We start from the raw sequence: 21,397 nt of genomic DNA, 5'->3' as shown, positions 1-21,397 counted from the left end.
TATATATATATATATATATATATATATATATATATATATATATATATGTTCTGCCTGCATGTTTGTGTGTGAATGTACATTCATGCATTCATGTATACATACATGCGTGTAGAGGCTAAAGTTTGACACCAATTGATCACACATTTTTGTTTTTTTATTTTGTTTTTGAAGACAAGGTCTTTCAGTGGATCTGAAGTGCTCTGACTCAGGTAGGCTTGTAAATCAATGAGCTCCAGGGAGCCTCCATCTCCATCCTGGCCAGGACTGAGACTGTAAATACGCGCTATGGTGCCCACCTTTTCCATAGGTACTGGAGATCTGTACTCAGGTTTTCCTGTCTAAGGAGCTGCAAGCAATTTACAGCAAAACCAGCCTCTCAGCCTCCAGATATGTTTTTCTCAGCTATGCCCAGCTGAGTTTCTTTTTCTGTTCCATGTGGTATCTATTTCTTTAAATGACTTCATAGGTGCACCTCATTCTTTAACTGGGATGGATTGAATAAATGCCAATATACAGAGTTTCCTCTTAATTCATGTGGCCTGTCCAGATGGCTGTGCCTCTGTAAGTAGCAATAAGTCTAGGTTCCAAGAGACAATTTTAAGTGAAAACCTTAATATCCAAGTCTTTGTCAAAGCTCTGCTTTTTGTGGTGCTTCTCTATGTCCCATTGGTTAAACTTAGTAACAAATTCATAGAGCACTGTGGTATAAAAGTCAAGTTGCCTGTCCCCTCCCCTCCTTTGCAACCAAACATAACAATGGCATATAGTCTCCTGTGTTAATTGTTGCCTCTGAAGCTTACTGCCTGTCTGCTAACCTAGGCCTAGTCCTGGTAGCTTCTAGCCTCTGTACAATCTAACCTCGGCCTAGAATGTTTTCCGCCTCTGAGACTTACTCCTAAATAAACACCCTTTCTTGTTCTTTCTGAGTTCTTGGCTGGTTGGTTCAACTCAGCTGTTCTGGCTCAAACTCTTCTCCCAGCTGACTCTACAATCTGGTTTTTCTCTCAGCCTCTGAATTGTTCTGTTTGGCCTCAAACTAAGTACAGCAATCTTTTTCTTCTGGCTCCTTATTCTCTGGCTTGTTCTGTCTTCACACATTTCTAACTTGTTCTCTTTTCAACCTGTTTCTGTTGCTCTATCCTGGTAAAAGCTGTCCCCTCTCTCTTTCTCTGCATTGCCCCTTTAGTAGCTTCCCTTTCCTTTCCTCATGAGAGTTGGGCAAATCCTATTCTGTCAAATCTTTCTGGGATTTGTCTTTTTCTGCCACTCAGTTAAACATCATTTTCAAACATGGGTGCTTTCTTCTACAAACTAAGTTTACCTTTATATTTTTGGGAATAAAGGCACCTGGACCTAAGCCTTTCTTTACCTGAGACTTGCTCTATACCAGGCTGGCCTTGCCTCTGTCTCCTGGATTAAAGGTGTGTCTGTATTTCACCTGGATCACACAGACCTAGGTCTTTGGATGTGATCTCCCGCCAGAGCAGTCATGTTCTGAATTAACATTCCTCTGCAAGCAGGATCATTTAACTACATCACATTTGTGAGGGACACCATCTTGTGGTCATAGTAGTTTTGAAATATGGTGCAACAGACATTTGAGTTCTGTTTCTTCTGACCAATAACATACAATCTATTCTTGTATCCAAGGAAATCCCTTCTATCTTATAAATGTCCATAATACTTAATATGAATGCAACAAAATGCCCAGAAATTTCAGTATACAAGCCTTACAAATGGGTACAGAAAAATTTGGGTAAAGGTCTACACAAATCATAACCATGCATACCTCGTGTGATGCTATTTCTTCCTGCCAGGGATCTTCTTAAGTTTGTTGGCTCCAGATCTTAAAAACAGCTAAAAATTAAACATGATTTTACTTAGTGTGGTACGAGCATATAGAGACTGAACTGTTCTCTGTTAGCTGTCTATCAGTCTTGTGCCAAGATCTATGTGTTCATTTCCCATTCTTCTTTGCCTCCTTTGCTGTATACCAATGTTGGTGCTAGTTGCAAATATACCCGTTTTGTTTCTCTTGCCTTAAGTATTGACTTGATTATTTTGGTATCTCATTCCCTTTGCTGTCTGGAATCCTTGTTATGAAAAGCTCTGGCTTTTAGACTGCCTAAGCTTCTGAATTCTGCTTGTCTTCTCACTATTATATGCTTTATCACACTGATAAAGTATTCTCTAGGCTTCCTGAAGTAATTTTTAAAAAAAAAAAATATTGCATCCATTCAATAAGATTTAACTTGATAGGTCTCACTGCAATGTTAATAACATGCCTTGATCATTTAAGACTATAGACTTAACCTCCTATCCTACTGTGATGGCTAGTTTTATGTCAACTTGACACAAGCTACAGTCATGTGAGAGAGGAATTCTCAACTGAAAAAAAAAATGCCGTATTAGATCAGGCTATAGGCAAGCCTTCAAGCATTTCTTCATCAGTGACTGATATGGAAGGGCTCAGCCCATTGTAGATAGGGCCACTCCTGGGCTGGTGGTCCTGGGTTCTATAAGAAAGAAGGCTGAGCAAGCCAATAAGCATGGCCTCTACATCATCTCCTGCTTCCAGGATCCTGTGCTATTTGAGTTCATACCCTGACTTCATTCAATGTAGTGACCCTAATTAAGACAACTACTGTGTACTCAGCCTGTTGAAGTCTAATCTCTCTTTTGGAGAACAACCTTACAACGCCATGGATTTCCCATGCATCTCTTACAACCGAAGCTAATGCATAGATTTAACCTTAAGTTATGTACTGTGTCATGCCCCTGACCCAGAAGAATGTATGTATGTCTATGCGCTTTTCTACTGAGCCATCCCCCTAATGCTTGACATCTGTTTTTCTACTGAGCCATCCCCCTAATACTTGACATCTGTTTTAATCGACCACACTCATTTTCTCTTTCTAAGACTGACAATCACATTTTGCTTAAAAATGGTTTTCTTCCAATGCTGAGCTGTGAATTTTTAGCCACACCATAGCTAATAAAATATATCTTTATACTTCACTTTTCCAACTGAAAAGAGAGGTTCTATAGTCAGCCTATGTCAATAAATGCCTTTCTGTATCTATTCTTTTATAATATTAATTACATCATTTCCTTCTTCCTAAATGTCATATATATTCCTCCTTGATCTCTCTCAAATCCATGACTTCTTTTTTTTTATCAATTGCTGTTGCATATATACATACACATTTCTATATTGCCATATTTCTAACTATATAGACATTCACCCTGCCCAGTCTGTATACTATTACTCATATCATGTGCTTTCAGCACTGACCATTCAGTATTGAATAACCAGTAGATGTGTTCTTCCCTGGAGAAAACTCCATTTTGAATGGTTATGCTTTTTTTTATAACAGTTTTATTAAGACAGAGTTTACATATCATTATATAATTAATTTAATATAATTAATATAAAATTAATTAATATAATTAATATAAAATTAATTCTGAAATGGATATTAATATGTACTTTGGGTTCTACAATCATCATTTTTATCTACGTGATACAATTTTCATTTCTCTTTCCCCAAAGAAATTCTGGATCGCTCTCCATGCATCCTCAACTCTCAGCCCTTGATAATTACTCATCTGCTTTTGGCCTTAAAGATTTGCCCAAAGACGACATTTCATGCAAATGGACTCACACAGGGCATGGTCTGTAAGGGTAACTTCTTTAATTTGCATTATATTCCCATGCTGCAGCCTGTCTCCTTCCTTGTTTTCGTTAAGAAAAGATTTTAAGAAAGGCTAATTCTTAACTCCAACTCCTCTGATAAAGTCTCAGGAGATTTTTTTTTTATTACTCATCAATATTGCTTTTAATATTTTCCCAAATTTTGTCAGTTGTAAAGAAAAAAATTCATATAAACTGTTTTCATTGGAATCCACATTGGAATCCTCAGGTTTAAATACCAAGATTTTTTTTTTTTTAACAAAGGTCTTCCTACTCATGTTTCTAAACACCAGACAAAGTCACCATAGCCTTTCTTTCTGCTGTTTCTTTTTATTTACTCTGTGTCCTTACTCTTTTATCAATAAAGTTCCCAGACTGAAGTTTGTGTGTCTATTTAAGCTACTGTGTAGAAGGTAGATTTATCAAGGACTTAATCCTTTATTTATTCTTCAATATAATCTTAAACTTTTTTTCTTCTGTATGTTTGTCTTAGACCCATAAAAATTTCTCCTAAGTGATATATTCTCTTTTTTTCAAGAACATACATGGTATTTCGCCCCCCTCCCCCGCCCCAAGGGAACTTTATAAATAAAAAGTATTTTATTTGTTCCACTAATGATGGCCTGAGAGTTCTAAACATTCCTCAGAGACTCAGGGCCCATGAACTCTACCTTAGGTTTGCAACAGGATGTAGAGCCTTAGCAATTGAGAGCTTGCTGTGTCTTGAGTGCTAATGTATTGGAAGCTTGCTCTCCAGTGTGGGAATGTCAAGAGCTTTCAGGACCTTAGGAAGGCCTGCTACCAGCTTCTTAGGTCACTGGATTTATGACATTTTCCTGGTCTCTTTCTGGTTTCTTTTTATGACTATCTGATCATTTGATCTTCTTTTCATGCATGCTCCTATTATGATATAATCCTTCATAATGGCATACAGTAAGGTGTCCTCTTGCCAGAGATGGACCCTATTAGAGCTTTGACCCTCTAAAACTACCTACTAAAATTTGTGCTAAATAATTCTTTTCTTGGTGTAGATTCTGGCTTTCCATTACAGCAATGAAAAACTGAGGAATAAAGAGTTCTCTGTTCTGCAGTATCACAGATGGTTCACTAGAGCAGACTAGAGCAGTGTAGGCTCTTCATGAGTGTCATCTTCAAAACTGTAAGTTGGTATCACACTCTCTCAGGGTTGTGAGTGCGTAGACTTAGCAAGGAAACAATCACAGGGTCTGTAGGAGATGCCATTCTGTTACCATGGGCTTTGTGATTCAATCATTTCTGTTACTTAATTTTGGAAAATGAAATTTCAAAATCTTAAAGGCAGTTTTAAAATTAAAATTTCACTTTCGCCACGTGCCTCCTTATTTTCAGCTCTTTGGAAGAGAGTCGTATGCTGTTTCTTCTTGGAATAAGCCACTCTGTTGCTGACTAAAATAATTTGTACCTTTCAGGTAATAGCCTAAAATCTTCTGGACTTGATCCTCAAAGCAAATCCTCTATTTTCTCTCCTAAATAGATATTAGGCTACTTACTACCCTATCGTACTGTATGGTAGATATTGAAAATAGTCTCTTCTGTACTATTCCTTTTTCCTTTATTCTGTATATTTTTAATTTCAGAACAAAATAAAACAACAACAACAACAAAAAAAAAAAAACCCACAATACACATTACTCAATCCTGCTATTCTATGGGTATCTGCTCATCACAGCCATTCATGATAAGCACATGACACACATAAAGTTAGATATTGTTTTTCTTCTTCTCAAAAAGTTCAAGGGAGCTTGTTGTGGAATGAAGAGCAGTGCCCTGAACTCCAACTGACCTTCTACAGAGAAGTGCTTGGCTGCCAGGTGGTCTTCCCAATCATTAGTGATGCTCTTACAGAACTCACCACGCTCCTTTTGAGTGATGTCATTGGAGTTTCTGGTCCAAAAAGACGGTGGTGGTTTAAATAGGCATGGCCCCTGTAGACTCATGTGTTTAAATGATTGGATCACAGGGATTGGTACTGTTTGCAGGTATGGCCTTTCTGAAGGAAATGCGTCACTCTGGAGGCAGGCTTTGAGGTCTCTTATGCTCAAGCTATGTCCAGTGTGGCATAAAGTCATCCTCTGATGCCTGCAGATCAAGATGTGGAACTCCTGCTCCTCCAGCACCATGCTTGCTGGCATTCCACCATGTTTCCAGCCATGATGAAACCTCTTAATTGTAAACCAGCCCCAATTCCTTTATAAGAATTGTTGTAGTCTTGATGTCTCTTCACAGCAATAAAACTCCAACTAAGACATAGACTTAGTCTTATTCAACGCTTCCTGATCTGTGTGTTTCTCCATAATCTTATTTTCTTTCTTTTATCTTTGTCACTGTCATTCTCCTCATCTGATCTCACATCTTCAATCTAAGGCTTCTCCTATTCATCCTTCTCTTTTTCTTACTCTTCCTCTGCCTCATCATCACTGATCTCCTTTTTTCTTCCTTCTCCAAATAGATAGTGACAGGATAGCCTATAAACTGTGATTGTTTCTTCACCACTTCCTTGACATGTTGCTAAGTATTCTGTCTGTCTTCTTTAAGATAAAGGATTACTTTGTTACCCTGGCCACTGGGCTCTCCATGGTCTGCATGAAATGTGAAGGATTGACAAGCCGAAGACTAGCAGGCATCCTGCTCATCATCATTGTTCATTGTGATTACAAACACTTTCTCTGCCACTAGACAGGCTGAATAGAATTCAATCCCAAACTGACCAATCAAGAAGATGTCTGTACCAGCCTGGAGGGAGAGCTTACATGAATGCTTTTGTGCCAGACTTAGTAATGTTCCCAAGTTATTTATGAGGTCAGCCTTGGTCATGCCAATGCCTGTGTCCACCAAAGTCAGCATGCACTCCTGAGGGTTGGCCAGTTTTCAGCTTTAATCCTGTCTAACTTGAAAGGGTCTGAGAGGTTCTCATAGTGAATCTTGCAAGCCTAATGCATCAGAAGCATTAGAGAGCAATTCCCAAAGGAAAATATCTTTGTTTGAATAGAAAGTATTGATGATGAGGGTCAAGAGCTGAGCAACTTCTGTCTGAAAGACAAAGGTTTACACCACCTCTTCTCCATGGTGCACTTCCTCAGGATCCTGACAGGAAAGACAAGTAGTACAGAGCAGGGTGAATGTGGAATGTGTCTGATGTTCATGCCAAGCCCGGTCTGTGCAGGCGGGGGATGTGGAGGTCTCAAGAGGTTCTTTCTTCCTTTTCTCGGCTCATGTCAAGGGTCAACATCATGGTTCTAGGAAGTCCCCTCTCTCCCCACACACAATCCTAGCTGATTGCACCATGGCCTGAAGCATGTTATCTTTGCTCTGCTTCCTGTTGAAGCTCTTGCCCAGTCACTTCTCCTTAGTCAAACATTCTCTGTTTCAGTGTTTGTTTACTCTTATTACAATCTCCCCTGACAATATTATATGCAAGAATATTCTGGAACACCCTAATCATCTCCAGATATGTTTAATAACACATAATCATTTAATATTTTTTCCTATATAATTCTCCACAAACACTGAAACAGAATGCATGGAAAGTACCTTTTTTAGAAGTGAAATTCATTTCTTCCATCCCTGTTATGTCTCACATATACCAAACACTCTTTTAAAATTAATTGATAAATAATGAAAACAATGTTCTGATTATCATCCTTAAAAAGGACTGAAGTTAATAGGTTCCAATAGTAAGAAACCCATTTCTACAGACAGTATCCTTTTTGAAGGGAGAAAGGGGTGGTTTCAGAATAGCTGACTTTGATTAAAGATATGCTTGACACTGATAAATGAAAACAAAACAAAAGATGCTTTCCTGAAGTATGTTTTCATAAATTCATGGTAAAGTCTGAATTCATGTAAGGCTTGGATTCTCTCTCTTCTCTCTCCTCTTTCTATTCTTTTTCTCTCTCCCTGTGTGTGTGTATTTGTCTAAATTATCAAATAAATAGTCCCCAGATTATGATGAATTACACTACTTCATGCTTATTTTAGATGCTAAGCAAAACATTATTCTATGTTGGCTTTAGAAAGTAGTACTGACAGTGTAATTTAATCAGTAATTTGGGGGTTAAGTGTGAGCAAATTATCACAGCTCAAAAATTAAACCAAAAGAACCCAAAGAAGAACTGGAGGTTTTTAGGCTTCTTTACATTCAAATATTTTACTTGATTGATTGATAAAACTTTGTTCTACTTATTAAGCACCTTTTCAAGCAATCTTAATTTCACTTAGTGTCCAGGTAGAAGTATGGGTTGATGGATAGAATTGGTGATATGAACCACAGTAAAAGCAGAAACATAGTTATTCCACAAGCCATCATTGATATAACTGAAAAGAGAAGGCTTGTCTTTATACACTGGAGTACAACGCAAGTACTCAAAATAAACAGAGATGCTCCATAGGACCTTATCAAATTAATCACAAAGAAAATTGAATATATGAGCATACACTTATTTAGAAAAAGAAGGTAGGCAGATTTTTCTTATTGAATCTTTCCAACCCTTAATTCTTCAACATCATTTTGTTTTCTGTATCTGTTGTAGTGATTACCCAATATACCTGCCCCACACCAACATGTTTTTCTTTTCTTTTTTTTTTTTTAAATCTTGTATCTGGAGACTACAATAGAAAATCAGTCCCATTGAGCTAAACATCCAAGTGGCAAGGGGAGGGACAAGTTCCTTAAGGAAGCTTTGGGGACAATCCATATTCTTGCCTTTTCCCAGCTGTGCAGTTCACCTGTATTCTACATTTTAGGCCCCCTTCTTCCATATTCAGAGTGTATCACTCCAATCTGTTTCCTATCTCTTCTCCTAACTCGGCCTCCATCTTCTGAATACCTCATGATTGATTATATTCTTACATACCTCCGTAACCCTGGCTTATATTCCTAAATCAAGTTGCTTATTTTGATTCTATCATCTATGTAAGTGATATCTGTACAAAATCAGAGATTAGTGTGTTGAAAAATTTGGATATTACTCAGGTTAATATTAAGAACTCTGTTAAACATGAGGAAGGCTAAGGAAAGGAAGGAAACAATTCACTAATGACAAAAGGTACTGCTGTTGGAAATTTTCTTCATTTTTTTGACATTTCCTGACATTCTAGTTTTGCCCTAGAAAAGAAGGACAATGGTGCCAAGATGAATAATCTAACTTAAGGTCTAAAAATTCCAGACACATTCATGAGGAAGAAAGTTCTGCAATTAATAAATAGCCAAGAAGATACAAATGATCTCATTTTTGCAACATGCTTCTTGCTTTCAGAAGATACTGGCTCTGCTTTCAGTGCACAAAACCTACAAGTGGAAATCAACCTAACAGCATGAGAAAAAGCATCCATTCTGTTAAGGGCACAGAAATGAACCATGGCAACTGCTACAGGGCAACAACAAACAGCTCTAGCCACCCAATGCCTGTAACACAGTGATTGTTTGAGGCTCTTGTAATCTCCAGAGATGGGGAGATGATACTGAAGCCATCAATTCACTGCTTGAGGAAAGAATTTGCTGCAAGGGAAGAAGTCAATGGATTCAGGTGTTTGATATATTGAGAAACAAGGAACCGACTGTGGCTAGCACTTTTGTCATTCTGTAGCAGAGGTAAAAATCAGAAACTGCGATTACACGCTGCTGGTGGCATTCAAACTGAAAAGGCCTCTAGCTGTGACACTTACTAAGTGCCTCTTCCCTGAGAATAAATACGAACCAAGTGATAACCCAACCTTTCAGACAGTTGTCTCTCCTTAAGGAAACACAGTGATTTTTTTGGTGCACGGGGGAGGGGGGGGGGGAGGGGGGGGGAGGAGGCATTGAAATCAGAACACAAATATGACCAGAAGGAATGAAAACTTTCTTACCCTACAATCTGTTCTGTAAATGCATAAGCAGTTAAAATACAGGTGAGACAGATGGGGAGCAGGGGTTGTGTGTATCCTCAACAAAACCCAAAACCGTGCCAAAACTGGGATGAATTATAAAGGTACCCAATGTAATTTTTAAGCACTGATAAGATTTTTAGGACTATATCTCTTTAGAAAACATGAGCAGGTTTAAAATACACTGGTCATCCCAAGCTGCAGTTTCACTCTCTCTGGGCTCAACATCTCACTGTCAAGAACAGAATGTAAAATAAAAAAAAAAATGTATTATTATAATTCTTTTATGTGATTACAGGTTGGTGTTAATCATTTAACATCCTAATTTATCAATGAATCTATGTATGTATAAGTAAAACACATAGTAGATATAAGATTCAGTGCTTTCTATGGTTTCTAATAGAGGTCTTAGAATTTATTCCCATGGACCTGATAGGCTAGTGTCAGATGGAAGGGGAGGAGGACCTCCCTATCACTGGACTTAGGGGAGAGACATAGGGAGAGAAGTAGGAGGGAGGGCGGGATTGGGAGGAGATGAGGGAGGGAGCCACAGCTGGGCTAAAGTAAATAAATTGTAATAAATAATAAATAAAAAATTAAAGATTTATTCTCGTATAAGAAAGAGCTACTGTTCTACATAATTATATATACATATATATATATATATATTTGCATTAAGAGTCTATGCAATCTTCAGAGATGGCCTTTCATGATCTAAGAAAACAAAGAGTCAGTTCTAAGATGGATTTCTAGTTGTGTCCTTTAAGAGTTTTAAACTCCAAACTCATTTGTTTAATGGGGGATTAAAGCATCACTGTTTTGTGATCAAGTACCGTTAACATTGTTAAGCTTTCACATAGTGATTAATATATGGTATTTTTAAAATGATGATATCATCATCAACAACAAAATCCAGAGCTGTCATTAGCAGCCCTGGAAAGAAGACTTCAATTAATGCAGTGAGCTCTGCATTATCTCACACATACATACATGTATGCCTTTGGAGACACAGACATTTAATTATGCAGAAAAAGCTAGAGTTTCAAGTTGGTCAAAGTTGCTGTTAAAAATACATGCAGCAGCAAATGTTCTGGTGAAGATTATCTTCCCAGTGAACTCATCTAAGAAGAATTTTGCGGTGATTCTCTTATGAGATGCCCACACCCAGTCTAACATACAACTGTCCTTTCTCTCGCCCCTCCATCTTTCCAACACCATTGCTTACATAACTTTAAGCATTAAACTTACATTAAACTTTCTTTTAATACACCACATCCCTTCTTGCTCCCTTACAAAGACTTCGTCTTTCCTAAGTATTGTAGTTCTGAAGATGTTAAGCAAAAATGTTGTGTCTATTTCAATTTAAACTCTTGGACTTTGCTGAAGTTTTTAGGTAAGCAATCCGTCAGAGATGGCAACTCACTTGTCAACTTAGTATTTCATGCACTAGCTTAAGTCATTTGCTTTACCATTCCAAGCTTTGAAAACTTACTTAAAATGATGAAATTAAAGAAATGATTGTGTAGGAGATAAATGTACCTAATGCTTTCCAAAACTCTCTCACATTTCACTTAATGACTTCTACCCAGCATGTGGGAAAAGTTAGTGATTTTCTGGGGCACTTGATATTCATAATATTCCAAAAACACTGTAGAAGGCAGTTTCTGAGTAGGATTTTCTGGTTATTCCCAAAGAAGGATAAGAGGAACATGGAAACTGTATTCCCACCACAGTTTCAAACTGATCATCAGTTATCTCCCACTTTGGTAAAGTTTTAGTTTCATGATGCTTGATATTTCTTTATCATTAGGTTCTGAGCTAACTCTTTCACTATTTTTCAGTCTTTAAAACAAACACACAAGCACAATTCATGTTTGAGGAGAAGGACATGGGCTATTTAGAAACCTGTGTCATCTCTCTTTGACCTGGCCCATTTCTAAATTACAACAGAAGTGGGAAAAAACATTTCATATAGGAATAAAAATCACTCTGAAAATGAAAAGCACAACATATGGACTTAGCCTAGAGTCTGGGTAAAATGCAATATTAAAAGTTCCATACCTTTATATCTCTGTTCCTGAATATGTGTCTATCTCTCTATCATGTAATTCACTTTTTAGAAGTCTACTTTCAGTGCCCCATTCTAGCAGGAGAAAAGGTTAGCACAGAGAGCAGAGAAACATAGAATAGCATAATAAAGGGTTCAGGCTGCAGATCACCGAAGTTTAAAGATAGCCTGGGTGAAGACAGCGTTAGATGAGAACCTAAGACAGCTCTCTGAAACCTATGCAAGAACAAGCCCGAAACAGTTTCACTTCCCCCAGCAAAGCCTAGCCCTAGCCTTGTGGCCTGAGCCCCTGGGCTGCATTTCCGGCAAGCTTGGGCCACCGTCCCTGGGGTAGGAAACAAGCTGCCACAGACTAGCAGAGCTCAGGTCTTCAGGGGACATTGCAGTTCCCAGGCCTCTGGCTCCAATCTCCAGCAATGCTTCCTGTGGCTTCTGGCACTAGGGGCAGCAGCCAGGACCTGTTCCCAGCTAGCCTAGCTTCTCCAGGTGGGTGGTCTCATATTCCTCCGGGCTTGTGTGGAGGGGAAAAGATGACCCTGGCGCCCTTCTGAGAATAATGATTCCCAGTTGACAGTTTGTCCTGGAGCTACCAAGACCAGGGTGTCTTTAAATGGGGCCTCTGTTTTCCCCAGCATAGCAATTCTGAAAGACTTCTTCATCTTGAACTGCTCTGATGGAGCCTTTAAGCCAGCAGGTGGGAGTGAATTTCCAATTCTAGCAGCTTCCAGTACCTGCCTGTGCCACTGCTGAAGAATAACAAGGACTTTTCCTGAGTGCTCCAGGAAGCGCCCAGTCCATTTTTAAGATCATTTTGCACACTGCGTTAAAGCTAGATCTCATGTGAAATGTATATAAATGGAGCCAAATGCCCCATTTGTAACAATCTTGCCCATCTACCTGCCTCATGCCAATCTGTATAGAAGCACCTCCCTGGAGCCCTGAGTTCGTGAAAAAAGGAAAGGTGTCAATTTGGTTGAATGTGTCAGTGAGTTTACTTTCAAGTGAATGCTAGGGGGTTGCTTTGAGTTTCTTTTGGTTTTATTTTCAAATGCATTTGCAAGTCTTAGAATAAGCACTAAAAATGGTTAACTTTGGTAAAGAAATTTCACCCAAATATTATAGGAGATGTTTCTGATGAGAAATTATAGTCATTGTTTTAATTTACTAGACAGAATTAAATTCCTCATAGCTTTTTTTTCCTCCTTTCTTTCTTTAGAAAAGGTAGGGTGATTTTGGCTTTAGTTGCTTTAGGATCTGATCTACTTCTAATAAATGTGAACAGTTTTTTTTTTTTTCAATTAAAATGGGGAATGTATTTATTACAATGGAAATGACCTGAGATAAGTTGGAACCGGTGATGCAGGGACACAATTAGTACTGGATGCTGTCGTGTTCTTCAGCACCACATAGCCAGGGTCTGGGGCGAAGTAGCCTCTGCAATCACATACACAGACATCATCACTCTTTTGGACCCTGAGCAAGTGGCCTCTCTTGTAATTTTAACAATTGAGTTAAATAGAACATGCCAGAAGATGCCTTTTTGATTGACAGACTCTCAAGTTAGTGCGCGGAGACAGTGGTTATTCTGAGCAACATGGGTGATATGAAGAGATGTTTATGTCCTGCTGAGTGTTCTTGCGTCTCCATGTGTTTCTCCTCATCCTTTTGGTCCTTCTCAACGTTGTATTTAGCTCTTGCTTCAGTTACCTCCTTATGGACAGGAATGTCTCCCTGGCAGTGAGTAGTATTTTGACTTAACGCAGTCCCAGTCCACTTATGCAAGTAATCTTCTAAGTAAACTGGTTCTCTTTTTATTAGTTAAATTTGTCTGTACACCATTTTCTAAGTGTATACAACTCATCCTCTGCCTCCCCACCATCCTGTCTATCTCATCTCCTCCACAGAAATCTTTTTTTAGATTGTAGTTTTATTTTAATTATAATTTAAAATTTATAAAAATTAAGGTATACATTTTAATTGTTTAGGATTACACTAAGTGGCAGTAGATGATTTTTTTGTTCTTATTTTTGGTTTTGATTGTTTTTGTCCAGCAATGTTCAGTAATTCTTTTTTTAAATTTTTTTAAATATTTTTAAATATTAGTTACACTTTATTAACTTTGTATCCCAGCTGTATCCCTCTCCCTCATTCTCTCCCAATCCCTCATCTCCCCCCTGCCCCTTTCCAAGTCCACTGATCATCTGACCCTGGTTTATCAGGTATCTTCAGGACTGGCTGCAAAGTCCTCCTCTGTAGCCTAGGAGGGCTGCTCCTCCCTCAGGGTAGTGGAAGGTCAAAGAGCCTGCCATTGAGTTCATGTCAGAAATAGTCCCTGTTCTCCTTGCTAGGGTACCCACTTGGATACTGAGCTACCATGGGCTACCACAGAGGGCCTCTGAAAGACTCTACCTAGCAGTGTATCAAAGCAGATACTAAGGTTCATAACCAAACCTTCTGTAGAGTGCAGAGAATCATAAGAAAGAAGGGGGAGTTAATATGACCTGAAGAGGACAGGAGCTCCACAAGGACCAAATATATCTGGGCACGGGGTCTTTTCTGAGACTGTTACTCCAACAAAGACCATGTATGGATATAACCTAGAACCTCTGCTTGGATGTAGCCCATGGTAGCACAGAAATCTTACTTTCATGTTCCTGTCTACTACTTTCATTTTGTGACCCCCGGAGGTTAACCATGTCCTATGTAAGCATGAGTCTGAAGCTGCCTTTGGTGACTGCTAACTCCCTAGCAGGTACCCAATTAAAGACAGGGTCTCCCATCTCCCAGAAGGAGGAGGGGGCTCACGGGGCCTCTTTAACCTCTTCATCTTGTTTATTAAGTGGAGACCATTTGTGTGAGATGTTTTTCTCAGCACAGGAATGATGTTAGCTTAACGTGGTATGGGGGAGGGGAGGATCCCTCCCCCTCAACCGCATCCCTTCCAAGAAAAGAAACCTGCTGCTCAGAGAGAGAGAGAGATTCCCATGCTCAGACAAGCAGTAAGCATCAGCGGGTCATCCCAGTCATCTTCTCACCAGCCACCATGTGTCTCCTCATTAGAGTTGTGTGGCAATAAATGTAAAGTAGTAAACGTGTTTTGACACTCATGAAGACATTACTTATAACAACCATTTCCACACATTCTGTTGTCAAGAGTTGTCCTCACCATTAAGGGTCCAATTAGTCCTTCCGTGGTAGATGGCTTAATAATCAGTACTAAAGCAGAGTAGACAAAAGGTACAATGAGTGGAAGCTTGATTTAGAATGTGTCTTTTGATTTATATTGAACTAGTTATGGTTTAATAACATCAGAAAGGGGACCCTTCCTCTGTTTCATTCTAATGCCAATGCTTTTTAAAGTTTTTAAAAACTGCTAATGCCAGGCAGTGATGGTATACACTTTCAATCTTATCACTCAGGAGGTAGAGCCAAGTGGGTCTCTTCAGTTCAAGGTTATCCTAGAATAACCTTGGTCTACAGAACAAGTACCAGGACAGCTAGGGCTGCACAAAGAAACCCTGTCTTGGGAAGCAAACAACAACCAGACAGACAAAACAAAAAGAACCAAACTAAACCTAAAGCAAAATAACCAAAAAAAAAAAAAAAAAAAAAAAAAAAACCCTGCTACTTTCTTAGATAAAATCTAATTTAAAGTTTAAATTATTTGTCCTGTACTTTAAAAATTTTTAGTTGGTATTATTTGTTACATGGTCCCTGTGAAAACAGAAAACGTTAAAGATTAGAAGCAATGTGTACCCCTACTCACCACATGCTAAACACTTAGCCACAGCTTTCGTGAAGCATGGCTAAGTCTGGCCCTCTAAGTTCAGAGGATTCACATCACTTTCTGCCACTATAATCTGTACTTATCCTACTAAGCAAAACCCTGGTTCTATTCAGGTTCCAGGCAAAACTTGCTTTTCATAACGTAGCATTGAAAGGTTCTGATTAGGTCACCTGGGCTGCGAATTAAAGAAGAAAACCCCTTTAGAAAATTTTCACTTAAGTATAAACTAGTTTAGTAATGAGTAATTACTAAAGAGGTTAGGCTCAGTACCAGGATGGTAGGGGGACACTGGAATAGCAGTGCCCATGGCACACACTTTAGTGAGCACCTATCTACCAGAGATGCCTCCAGGTGCAGACTGTCTCAGACCCAGACTGACCTTCACTGTAATCATTGGGAATCATTTTTATTTGCTTATTCCAAAACAGAGTCTGTGGAAACTGTCACACATATTTGGAGGTTGCTTTTGAGAATTGAAAGAGAAAATGCAGATAATGTCCTCCTTAGTGTGCCATAGATGTTGCTTTAATTCTTAGATCATTGCTTACTAGGGTCATAATTACGTATTAAGGGATAAGTTGTTGCTGGGCATCACGGTCTGTCAATACCAACCTGTGGCAGGCTAAGAGGCAAGTATGGGCTCCGTGAGTGATTCCAGGGCACCCTGAGCTACACGATGAAACCCTGTCTCAAACAGAGAAATTACAAAAGATAAAAAGTTTACACTGAGAAGCCTTTCCATCTGGTTTTGTAGATAGCTTAATGACTGAACAATTTGAGAACTGGGAAAAAAAATAGAAGGCATAGCTTCCTGTGTGAGATACTGTCATGCCTGTGGGGAAATGCATGGTTAGCACTTCTAGGAAAAGAAGCAGAGGAGTCTACTACTGAGAGGCACCCAGGGCAGATAGAGTCAAAGAATATGAAGCTGTAGCAGTTTTCACGAAATTAAAACAGGAATTAATAAGTCAAAATGAGAGTACACCCCAACTCAACTAACATATGATATAGGGGAAAGTATCAAAAATTGTGAAATGTTTTAAATTGTTTGAAGAGGAATAATCTGCTTTCTCAATATTTACTGTTGGCTTTAAAATTTTCCAGTCAAAGCCAGGCATGATGTCATAGGAGGGAGACAGAGGCAGGCAGATCAATTTGAATTCAGGGCTAGCCTGTCCGACTTAAATGAGATCAAGGACAGCTAGGGCTACGCAGTGAGACTGTCTTTTTTAAATGTCCTGTCTGAAGTTAGAAGCATGCTATGTATGTTGGGGCAAGAGATGGTGGCTCAGTGACTCAGCGGGAAAAGCCGATTGTTACCAAAACTAACGGCCTGAGTTTGAGATCTAGATCCCACAGGGTGGAAGGAGAGAACTTGACTCCAACAAGTTATCCTCTGATCTTCATTCACATGAACCGTGGCACATGCATACAATGTCCATGTGCAGAGACACAGTCTAAATTAAAAATAAAGGATGAAAGGACCACTTTTCTGGCCACACATAAGTTGTCTACGCTGTTTATGTTCACAGTTTACCTGATTGTTGCCCAACCCTCTGAGTTGCCTTTGTTATTTTATTACATTACTTTTAGGTTGTCAGATGTCTTAAAATGATTTTTGGAAACAGCTGTGAAAAAATAGGGAGCGAAAATATTTTCTAGGCATCCTTGTTGAAACACAAGTTGTTATTTGACATCATACGTATTTAACTTCTAAATATATAAAATGGCATATATGTTTCACTGATGACGCTCAGATGGTCCAAACGCTGAAAACTGTAGCATACTGCATGGAGTTAGCTATGTCCCACAGAGAAAAGCAATAAGCCCCTTAGACTTTCACTCTTGTGGCCTTCCCTGAGATTTGATTTATATCTAGTTCATGAGAGTAAGCATGTCTTATAATATTGTGCCTCATAGCATAGCTTCCTTTCTCTTAAGCTCCTCTGCCGTGTTTGTTTGCGCATTGGCAGCTCCTGTGCCTTCATTTTTTAATGATCTGAGCTAAAAAAGTACAAGAACTGTTTCTGGCTAGGGATTCAATTTGCCCTCTTCCCTTCTTCCTCTTCCTTCTCCCCCCTCCTCCTCTCTATTCTTCTCATCATCCTCTTCCTCATCCTTTTCTCCTGCTCTTTATTTTCTTCCAACTTCTTTATGGTTTGGTAAACTTTGAAGGCAAAGCTTTCTTCTTTCTCAAAGTAACCATTCTCATTAATTTTTATCTCGTGTTTATAACATTCAGAGGAAGATAATATGTTAAGAAAGACTGAAAATTTTGGCCTTCTTTCAATATCTATTTAAAAGTCATATAAAGCGAACATCACACTACTTTGGTCAGGAACAGGATACTAGCAGCTATTTGGAACAACAATTCACATTACTCAGTATAATGACAAAAACATATTGTACTTAATGGTTCATAGTGTTTTTGATTTGTGAAAAAATTTCAAACCATTAAGATGAAAACTTTCAATCCCTAAGCTGCCTTGTTTTCATGAGAACCAAAGAACCAAAGTTCCAAGTCACCCAAGCTGCAACTGTGACAGTCTTGTCACTGTCAGAAAAATCTATACATTTTATGCATTCTTAAAAAAGTTGCTCAGTCACATTTTGGGGGCTTTAAACAGACAGCTTTAAGTCTTTAGAGATAAGTGGGTTTTGCTAAAGTGAGGGAAGAGACATGAGGAATTATGATGGTGGTGAGACTTTATGGGTCTACGTTTTGATATTACCAGGGAACAAACTCTCACGGCAAACCCCTGATCCTCCAGCTCTCACAATATTTCTGCCCCTTCTTCTACAATATTTCCTGAGCCTCAGGTGTGAGAGTGTTTTGTAGATGCATCAGTTGGTTATTCAGTACCAAACAGTCACCCCTGAAAACATAAATACAAATAACATTATCCTGATATAACAGCTTATATTTAAGGATATGTGTGTGTGTGTATTATACATACGAATGTAATAACAATCAATGAAAAAAGAATCTATGAATTTGAAGAGTACATAGGAAGGAAGAGTATATAGAAGGGTTTGGAGAGAGGAATGGGAAGAGAGAAATGTTTTAGTTAAACTACAATCTCAAAAAATTCCACAAAAGAAATAGAAAGGAAAAATAAAAGAATTGTGATGTTAAGCTTTGTTGACTTGACAGAAGCTAGAATCCTGTGGGAAAGCTCTCAGTGAAGGTGTAGGTAGATTGGGCTGGTTTTCCAGCCTGTCTGTAGGAGGTTGTTCATAGTTAGGTGATGTGGGAAGACCCAGCCAACTCTGCGTGGTATCATACCCTGGGCAGGAGGTTCTGAACTGCATAAGAGCAGAGAAAGCGAGCTGAACCCCAGGAAACAAGATAACGTGTAGACATTCATTTCTCTCGCTCGCCTCTCAATGTGACTATTTGAAGTTCCTACTTTGACTTCCTCACAATGATGAACTGTGACTAAACTTATAAGCTGAAATAAACCTCTTTTTACCTCTAAGTTGCTTTTGTCAGGGTATTTTATCACAGCAACAAAAACAAAACTACAACAAAAATTTCCAAGGCTCGTGGTGTAGAAAACTAGAAGGATCCACTCACTCCAGTGGAAAACACCGACACAGTAGATAAGAGAGAAATTCAAGATTGAGACTTGAATAATATTTAGGTTGAGATGTCAAGTAATTGGTTTCATGTTAAGACCATATATATCAGAAAGGTAGTTTAAGCTAGGGATAGAAAATTGGGGAAAATATTTGTGTTTGTCAACATTTTATCATTGTGACAATTACTGAAGAGAGAAATCTTAACAGGAGAAAAGATTTATTTTGACTCATAGCTCCAATGGTTCCATCCATATATGGTTGGGTCCATTGCCTTTATCGTGTAGTGCATCCCCCGCTTTTTCCTCTGATAGTTTCAGAATTTTCAAGTCTTATGTTGAATTCTTGGTCCATTTGGATTTATTTATTTTGAGGTGAGAGATTTGGATCTAGTTTCCTCTTCCTTCATGGAGCTATCTAATATTCCCCGTATCGTTTGTTTGAAAGTGCCGTCTTTTCTTGAGCACAGGTGTTTGCTTGTTGGCTGGCCTATTTTGCAATCTTCATCCAAAATTAGATGACTGCAAGACAAAAGAGGTCTCAGGCCATATCAGAGAATCTACTACTGATGTTTTGCCTAATGAGCTTGTAGTTAAACTCCTTTTAAGTATGTATGCTTATATCCATAGACTCATGGAGTTCTTAGCCCTAGAAAAGCCTTATCTGGGGGTGAGTGGTCAAATCAAAGACCCAAAACATGATGAAGTGATAAGAATAAGAGCCCTAAATAGAACATCTAAATCACCCACTCCAAAGCCTGAGGGCATTGTAGAAGAGTGGGTGGAATGACAGGCCCGTAAGTTCTGAAGAATGCTGTAAATAATTTTCTTCTGGATATCACATGGCTATTGCAATCACGAGCACATAGCAGCTGTGACCAACTGCACAAGCCATGAAAGGAGGAGGAATAAGAAGGAAGAAAGGGTCTGAAGGATTGGAGCAGGAGCGAGAGAAGACAGTGGGTGTGAGGGATGTGATCAGAATACACTGCCTACAAGTAAGAAACTATCACAGATTCCAAACATTGATAAAATAAGGAAGGTAAACGAGATGGTTATAGTGTTAATTTGTCTGAAAGCTGACAGATCAAGAACACATCTACTTATTTAGCGACCTTGGCAAGGAATCAGTGATGCTTCAATGGAGTCAGAAGAGTGCCTTGAAGAAATAAACTGCAGATGGGAAATGGCAATGGCTAACGAGAGCTGCTTGTATTGTACACAGAAAGGCTCAGGCAATGGCTTACAAACTGGGCGTGAGCAGGAGGAAAATGTCATCTGGAAGCCTTGCAAAGTCCCCAGAGTATCTTTCTGTAGCTAATTTTTATTTTTTTACTGATTGAATTGAAATACAAAAAACACAGGAAACTTTTTGATCAACTATTAGTAGTCCATCCATAGGCTGGAATGTGAGTATGATAATCACTCCAATATCCATTTCAATAAATCCAGATGTATGAAAAAAAAAACCAACTAATTCCTTTATATCATCCTTAAAACCAGTATGGATCCAGTCATTAATTACTCAAAGGCTGCTGGGATCATGTCAAAGGAGACCTTCCCCTATGGACGCTTTCAGAAAGAATCCCATCAGTTCTATAAGGGATCTATTTTGGTGACAAACTGGACTTTCTCATGTGTCTAGTACTCTTGTCCAGCTGTTGTCCTTCCTCCTCTTTTGTTTTCTTCTGTGATTATGGAACTCTTTTTTTCTCCTTTCCCACCTCTTTTTCTTTGGTGTGTGTGTGTGTGTGTGTGTGTGTGTGTGTGTGTGCAGGCATGTGTGTGATGTGGACCTTACTTGGGCACACTGTTAAATTGCCCTATAGCTGCATTTTTCTATAAATAATTTCTTCCTATTTATTAGGTTAGAGTCCATGAACCATCGTTTCTACCTCACGTTTTCACGGACTTCATCTCTTCCACACTTCTTTTTCTCCCGCGGTGACTTGGTTAGAAGCTATAGTTCTGAATCAATCCACCCAACTGCTTTTATTCATTGCACCTGAATCCCATAGGTGAATAGTGTTGCCTAAAACCTCATTTGGTGAAGTCAGCGATTGTGTATTTAGGTAAATCTTGTTACATGCTATACTAAGAGATAATAATAATTAAAAAAGTGAGAACAAAATTGTACTCCTTCAAAAGGAATGATCTTGCAGTTTTCCTGTGACTCAGAACGATATAAGCTTCTATATTCCCTACATGATGATGAGCACACACCTCTCTGCTTTGTTGCTCAACACCATAATTGCTACATTTGTAGCCATTAAGAATTTGAAATGTGGCTTTCTTAACTTGGGATATGTCACAAATATTAAATGAGAGCTTTCAAAGACAGCACAGAAATCAAAGGTAGACTCCCA

The 21,397-nt window shown here is 38.7% G+C and overlaps 1 protein-coding gene and 1 pseudogene across 1 annotated transcript in view; one reads left to right on the top strand and one right to left on the bottom strand.

Moving 5' to 3' along the window:
• Nucleotides 1-5,374: 5,374 nt before the first annotated feature.
• LOC129691896 (heat shock protein HSP 90-beta-like) lies at nt 5,375-10,440 on the bottom strand (annotated as a pseudogene).
• Nucleotides 10,441-11,307: 867 nt separating this feature from the next.
• The window catches only part of Bank1 (B cell scaffold protein with ankyrin repeats 1), a 266,039-nt gene continuing 255,949 nt past the window's right edge, over nt 11,308-21,397 (top strand). The window contains exons 1-2 of the mRNA XM_055628076.1: nt 11,308-11,364; nt 12,041-12,152. Coding sequence (XP_055484051.1) covers nt 11,308-11,364; nt 12,041-12,152 — 169 coding nt within the window. The remainder of the gene's footprint in view (nt 11,365-12,040; nt 12,153-21,397) is intronic.

The sequence above is a fragment of the Psammomys obesus genome, unplaced genomic scaffold, assembly GCF_907164565.1.
Source record: "Psammomys obesus unplaced genomic scaffold, mPsaObe1.curated_primary_1811, whole genome shotgun sequence".
Classification (NCBI taxonomy): domain Eukaryota; kingdom Metazoa; phylum Chordata; class Mammalia; order Rodentia; family Muridae; genus Psammomys; species Psammomys obesus.
Note: the sequence above shows the minus strand (reverse complement) of the source record. Positions and strands in the feature narration are given on the sequence as shown.